Below are 7,434 nucleotides of genomic sequence, written 5' to 3' on the forward strand. Positions count from 1 at the left end.
TTTTGGTATTTTTTATGCTTTCTGAATGCCTCCAGGTAGATGTGATCAGGAAATTGGCTTCCTTTTCACTCTTCTTCTTGAGAAATTTCAAGATGCCACTGTTGGTCGTTTTGATGTAACTTAGGATTTAATTTTCTGCTTATTTCCTCTTTTGTCTGCTTGTTCCACTCCACAATCTTTGTTCTGGCCTTTTTTCTAGTTGTAAATAGTTCAGGGCCGGCTGTGGCTGTTTGGTTTTAATTGAAAACTGTCTCTTTAAATTTCGAGGAGATCTGTGCGCACACATAGTAGAACCCTTCAAGGGTGGGGCTGGGGTGCCCACTAGCTCAGGCACCCCTATAGTCACCAGAATGGAGGTATGCAGACAGCAAGGGACCAATGAACAGCTACCAAAAGAAAAGAGTGTCCACACCTTTATCTCAGTGGTTCTGCCAGGTGTCTGTGGCCGCTCCGATCCTTCCCCTGCTTGGTCTCACCCAAGATGGCGGCTCCTGGAGCAGCTGAGCATCCCAGGTAGAAAGCAATGGATTTCTTGTTTCTGCCACAAATTCCCCAGCTGTAAGCCTTCTAGCCTTCTAAATATTCCTTTATATGTGGTTCAGAGTTCTGGGACCATCCCCTGAGCCTGCTTGGCAGAGCTGTTGCTGGCAGAGCTCTTTACTGCACTTCCACCCGATCCGCCATCTTGTTTGTTCTTTGCCTGACTCTTTTGCACATTAACTTCCTGTGTCTGACAGTAGTGGATTGCTGAGGTGCCAGGTGAGAGGAGTGCTGGCTGTCAAGGTGAAGGTCATGTGGCTCGCTGACTGGGCCACGACTCTGGTAATGATGTGCTTACCCTCCCTTTTCACATAGCACCAGTTTTTCCTTAATGGCTTAGCCTTTGGAGCCTTAACCGTGTCAGGTGAGGAGTGCAGGTGTTTAAAGTTTTGGCTTGACAAAAAAAATAAATAAAGGAATTGAGAGAGAGAACTGGTCCAAAGAGCAGACCCAAATTGTGTTGCCTGCTGGTTCAGAATGTAGCAGATGGGAGGTGTGGCTGCCAAAGAGACTGGTGCTCCAGCTCAGGGCTCCGCTCGGGCTGTACTTTCACAGGCTCCTTCTCCGGGCTGGCTATCTCCAGGCTCCGTGTGAGGTGCCACGTGGCATAGAGAGAGCAGCCCAATACTGCCTCTGTTTTCCGGGGTTCCTGGTCTACGTGGAGACAGGAAGACAGCTAAATAACAGGGTACAGAGCAGGTGTGCCACAAGAGGAACTCTCCTGAGCAGAGAGAAGCTTGCCTGAGCCAAGCCCTGAAGGGTGTGCAGAGCAGGGGCTCAGTGTGGGAGCAGAGGAGAGATTCAGAGCTAAGGTTGGTTGTGGGATCAACGCTGCCCTAGCATTTTGGGTGTTCTATTCAGTCTTCAAGGAGCTCTGGTAGCGTAGTGATTACGAATCGGGCTGCTAATTTCACGGTCAGCAGTTTGAAACTACCAGCTCTTCCGCAGGAGAAAGATGAGGCGTTCTGCTCCTGTAAAGATTTACAGCCTCAGAAACCCTGTGCAGGGTCGCTATGAGTTGGAACCGACTTCCATGGTACTTAACAACAACAACAACTCAGGCTTCAGTGGAGGGGACAGCGGTGGTCAGAGCTGAGGAGGGAAGGCCCACCAGCCAGCAGGGGGTCTGAGTCAGAGTGATGAGAGACTGAAAGCCAGGCCCCAGCAGGGACGCAGAGGAGGCACAGGAATAAGGCCTCCAGCCGGAATCCCCGGAACTTTCTGTTCATGTCTGGGTGCTTTCTCTCTAAAGGATTGTCGGGACAATCTGACCTTAGCTAAAGGAGGATGGCTCTACAGATCAACCGTGGTAAATGGAGGAAGGGACGGAAGCTGTTTATTATGGAGGAGAGGACATGTAAGGCTGGGCGCCAGTGGGGCTCAGGAGAGAGACACCACCATTGCTGGTAGAGTGAGTACAGGCCAGGAGCCTGCGTAATACTAAAGTGAAACATTTATTGAAAGTGAAAAAGACGGCTTGAGCGGGAGCCACAGTTCCTGGAACAAAGGGGAACCGAGCTCTCTGTAGGAGGAAATGGCAAACACAGATTCAGGTAGTGGGAATCGGAATTTTAAGGTACACGGTTTTGAATGGAAGTAACAAAATTACATCAACCTACGGTGGGCTTACTTGAAGCATGAATTTGAAAGGAATTGTTTTAAAGTACCTTGGTTACAATGTGATACATGCATAGCAATGACCATGAAAGTGGTGGTCACCAGGTGGCTACAACATAATTGTTAGGTGCTGTCAAGTCTGTTCCCATAGCAACCCCGTGTAGGGTTTCCAAGGAGAGGCTGGTGAGCTTGAACTGCCGACCTTGTGGTCCAGTGCATTAACCCGCAGCACCACACCAGGCCGCCACAACATAATTATAGAGCAGTATTTCCTTAAAAGCAGTCTATTCAGGGGAAGCTTTTCCTGTGAGTATTCGCACAGCAAATTTAAATAAGCTTCTATGTCAACATGGCCTCTCACATACTGCTTCTGCATCTTTAACTTGGGAAAACATTTTCTCAGATGCATGAGTAAGTCTTCCATAAAGGCTAGATTGTACTCGGAAGTCTCAGGAAAGGGGCATGGGAATGGGCCCAAACTGCAAGCCAAGTGTTTGACTTTACCAGGCAGTTGATTTGAAATTCGGTTTCACATTCTCTCCTTTATATCAAGAATTTCAAGAAAAGTGCTTATGTCAATTTACTGACCACTGTTTGAAAGAAGGCCTTCTTCTGCGTAGATTCAGAGTACGTGGTTATTCTGCATGACCTTTAACATGCCTTTAAGACCCCTGATGCCACCAGACGCATTGGTATACACCATCCAGTGTCTCCACAACACTGTAGTGCTTGCCTCCAGTTTCTGGGATCTCCTCTAGCTTAGGGGTGGGCAGGGTAAGTCCACAGCAGGGAGATAAAACCTGGGGTCTGAAAAAGCCCCTGAATGAGGAGCCCGCATCTGCCTGATATGTGAAAACTGTCATCGTGCGTTATTCTCCCCATGGGCATGTCGTCCTCTGAGTTAGCAGCATTTGCGAAAAGTTTCACGCAGCATCTGACAACTCTTAAAAGTATTGCAACAGTCATTGATATGAAACCGAATTATTGGTTGAATGTAAAACTGATGATCTTGTCTGTAACCTTCACAGAATTCACTGTAAAAAAAGAGGAACCTCATCAATAAAGTGAGAAGATAAAACCTAGTGCACGCTGACAGTTTCCCTATTTCAGGCAGATGCGGGCTCCTCATCAAGGAGTTCTTCTTCAGAACGCATGTTATCCCTCTTCTGTGGCTTCCTGCATGACCCAAAGCTAGAGGAGCCCCCAGAAGTTATGGATTGAGCCATGTCCCTAAACCTGTGTCCACTTGAGAAGGCCTTTTTTCCCAGTACTGTGTGGTTGTCCTCCGCCTTGTGGCCTGACGTCTTACGATGCGCTGCACATCCAAACCTCCATGAGTTCATGAGGCAGGCTGAGCTTGGGGTGGGCCTTAAAAGAGGGCACGACTCAGTCAAACCTTTCAATCCCTTTCTCGCCCCCCACCCCTGGTGTGGCGCTGTGGGTTAATGTACCAGATTGCAAAGCCATTTGAACTGCAAGGTTGGAGGTTCAAGCTCATCAGCTGCTCCCTGGAAACCCGATACAGGGTTGCTATGGGTCGGGATTGACTCAGTGGCATTTAACAACAACCCTATTTAAGTCATGCCGTCTCAAATCACACCTTCGCTCCTCACACCCTTGCCTGACTCACATCTTTTCTCTTTACAAGCGTTAAAAGGAGTGAGCAGAGGGGGAAGTAAGACTGGGGAGCAGAGCACATCCATTGGACTCAAACTTCTGAGACCCTCCCAGACCCGGGAGAAGATTGGTGCTAGAACACAGGAGAGCTCCCAGAAATGCCAAGTTCATAGCTGTTGAAAGGAGACTAGAACCTTCCCCCAGAACCAACAGAGAGAGAGAGCCTTGCTCTAGAACTGGTGCCATGAATTCGGAGTTCTAGCTTCCTCAACTGTGAAAGAATAAAAACTGTTAAAGAAAAAAAAAAATCTACATATATGGTCATTAGTCCAGTTAACAATACTAGGGAACTTCAAAAAGTTCATGGAAAATGGAGTGAAAAGATAGTGGACTTTTTTCCATGAACATTTTAAAGCCCTTTCATATAGACATAATCCACGGTCCAGCGCCTTTTGGGCGACCAGCTAAAAATACCAAAGAAGAGGGAGTCACTCAATATTTTGTTCTACTATACTAGAGTTCTAGTAGGGTAAGCACTGAACTGCTAAATGTAAGTTTGACAGTAGGAACCCACCAGCTGCTCCTTGGAAACCCTATACAGGATTGCTGTAGTCGGAACCGACTCGACGACAGCAACATGACTCCGAGGTATTTACCCATGTGTAACTGGAGGCGTTTGCTCCTCCTTGTTACACAACGTAAAATCAAGGGACATTCTTTGTCTAGCACTATGGTAACAAGGGAGTCTAAGGACTTTTGTCAAGTTTCTATGTTATTAGCAAGATCATTCGTTACTTGTAGCATTGTTGTAGGCAGATTGCAAATGGATTTCTCAAGCTCAGGAATTTACTAGTGGAAAGCAGGTCTCAGAGAAACATCCATCCCTCTCCAGGTTTACCTGTCATGAGGTTGTTACTTGGTTCCCTTCTATTCTGGGTACGGAGTCTTAGCTTGATAGGCTAATGGAAACTCTCCTTGTCAAAGTTTCATGGAATTTCAAGAGTTCCCAAGGTGCATTGACCATGTGAGCAAGGTAGAGCCAAGTAAAGTTTGTTGTCAAAGTTTTCCTCTAAATATTCTGATCCTCCTGGTAGGGCTATGAATATACAGGTCAGACCTGCCTGAGATGGGGCAGGGCTAGGGCTGCAGGGACATAGGACACCTTATACAGGGTCGCTAGGGGTTGGAATCGTCTCGATGGCACTTAACAACATATTCAACATGGACCCCTGCTGTGGTGCTGTAGGATAAGCACTGGACCACAGGTCGGTTTGAACTGGAAGGTCAGTGGTTCAACATTTACCAGTCACTCCTTGGAAACCCCATACAGGATCACTATGAGTTAGAAGCGACTTCACAGCATTAACAACAACAACATAAAAATATGTATCCAGGTGATGCACAAAGGATTCTGTTTCTGTGTGAGACTCAAAAGCTGGATTTGCTTTTTGAAGCCAATTTTTAGTGAGGGAGTTATTAAAAAAAAAAAAAAAAGACAGTCATCTTAATTCTGATTGTCTTTTGATACAGGAACAAATTGAGGCTTTTGATCATGTGTGTCTGTAATGTTGTATATCGGTTGTTCTTAACAAAAAGAATAGGCGTCCATCTCCATAGAAATGTGTCCAAATGAGAGAAAAACAGGGTCGCTCCTCGAAACCCTACACAGGGTCTCTGTGAGTCGGAACTGACTCGACAGCACTTAACAACAAAAGGGTAAGTAGGGATATTGGATGGATGCCATAGTCTAATGTGAATGGCTAGTGCCCCTTAGGAAATTGGCCACAAAATTATAATGAAACACTGGCAAGAGCAGCACCTCAAAATGATCATTTCCAACTTTGGGGATTTGATGGCATGTCTAGCAATCAGTCCGGCTATTGGCACTAGCTCCTGGAGTGGCACTGTGTAGGATCAGCACTGGACTGCTAACCACAAGGTTGGCAGTTCAAACCTACCAGCCACTCCTCAGAAACCTGATACAGGGAATCGGCTTGACAGCACTTGACAATGACAACTGATCCAGCAAGCTTAACAAAGGCATTTTCCCCAGACGTTCGTTAGAGCTACACCTGAGATAAACTTCGTAAGGAAGGAACACTGCCCAGAAATCAGATACAAGAATAAAAACTACAGTAGAAATTAAATGTGTTCCCCTGGTTATTAGCATACATGAGGCTAAAATAACGAACAAGAGGTAAAGTAGGAAAATAGTTAAAATATTAAAGCAAAAGCTATTTTAAAACTTTATTGACATTATCACAGGAATTATGGAACAATGAAATTCTGACCAACTTAAAAAACATTCATCAAAGAGCAACAATGTTTATTGTTTCTGTTTACCAAAAGCATCATGAAAGGTTACCCCAAGTATGTATAGTACATGTCAAAGTAGAGGATACTAAGATCCAAGACACAGGGTCCAAACAGTCCGAATTCTCTTCTAATGTGTATGTGTCTTGTCCTATGATCTTGGGTTTCACTGTCTGTCTCTGGTGCAGTTGTCTGGGGCGTGTGGATTTCAGCTTCAGTCCTTTTTCATTGGATTGGACAGGGTAGGTAGAGCCGGGGTGGCCTTTAATTGAGAGATGGATCCAGGTTTGAACTCCCTGTAATCTAGTGGTACAATGGTTAGTAAGGGCTCTAAATCACGTAAGGGATGGCTATTTGTTTTTATTTAAAAAAATGTTTTATTGTGAATTATGTCTTAGTTTACATGGGAGAACATTAGTTTGACGTTCATCCTATCGTAAATGGTTTCATTGCCATGGTTACAATCCCCTCTATACATCATCAACCAAACAAAGGATATACACTACAAGCCTTTCCCCCCACCCCCCCGGGTCGTCAGCATACAGTCCCTCTCCCTCTCTGGGTCTAGAGTTCCCACTGCTCCGTCTCTCCACAACATTGTCTCTGCCTCCATCTCTGGCGTTATTGCTTCTCTGGGTAGGGTCACGCATTCCACTCTTCTCACTTCATGGTCCCAGGGACAGCCGCTCCTGGACTGCAAAGTCAACCACTCCCCTCCTTTTACTACAGAACGTCTACCTTTACATTTCCAACCCTCACAGTCAGTCCTGATAGCAATTATTCACTATTGTACCACATGAGTGCTAGCCACATCTCCTTACATCAGCCCCGCCCAGACAGATTGGATACTACTCTGAAGAGTCTACCTTCCTCCAGGCTCTCTGGATCTAGGTTCCCTCTTGAAAGCTTGTAAGCCAGTCACTTCTTGCCTTCGTAGGCACCCCCCATTTTGGGTAGCCAATGTCCAAGTTGCCCATCCTTGTCTACCCTGTGTATCAAGGGGGTGAGAATGATGCTTGCTATAAAAATTTGTTCCCTCTTTTGAGCTACTGCATCCATAGGGGTAGGTCAAGTTCATCAAATTATATCAGATTACTCTTTTCCGCTTCTGATCATCCAGTCATTGAAGCCAGGTCAAGTGGGTATTATCTGCAAGTGTGGGTGTTCTTGTGCATACGCCCTCTTGTCTTATCAGCTGAACGCTTCACTCTCCGCTTTAGGCCTTTGTGGCTTTGTCACTGACTCTGGGCCCAAGAGTCCCCAGGTCTTGCCACACTGCTGGCCAACCAGGTCTCCACCTGGGTTCACAGGAGTCTATTGAACGTGGTTGGACTTAGCTTGCCGCTT

General features: G+C 46.1%; 1 protein-coding gene across 1 annotated transcript in view; it reads left to right on the forward strand.

Annotated features, from left to right (window-relative positions):
• Positions 1-1,827: 1,827 nt before the first annotated feature.
• FZD9 (frizzled class receptor 9) overlaps positions 1,828-7,434 on the forward strand; it is a 145,554-nt gene continuing 139,947 nt past the window's right edge. The window contains exon 1 of the mRNA XM_006859837.1: positions 1,828-1,897. Within this exon, the coding sequence (XP_006859899.1) occupies positions 1,828-1,897 (70 nt within the window). The remainder of the gene's footprint in view (positions 1,898-7,434) is intronic.

This window comes from Chrysochloris asiatica, unplaced genomic scaffold (genome assembly GCF_000296735.1).
Source record: "Chrysochloris asiatica unplaced genomic scaffold, ChrAsi1.0 scaffold00034, whole genome shotgun sequence".
Classification (NCBI taxonomy): domain Eukaryota; kingdom Metazoa; phylum Chordata; class Mammalia; order Afrosoricida; family Chrysochloridae; genus Chrysochloris; species Chrysochloris asiatica.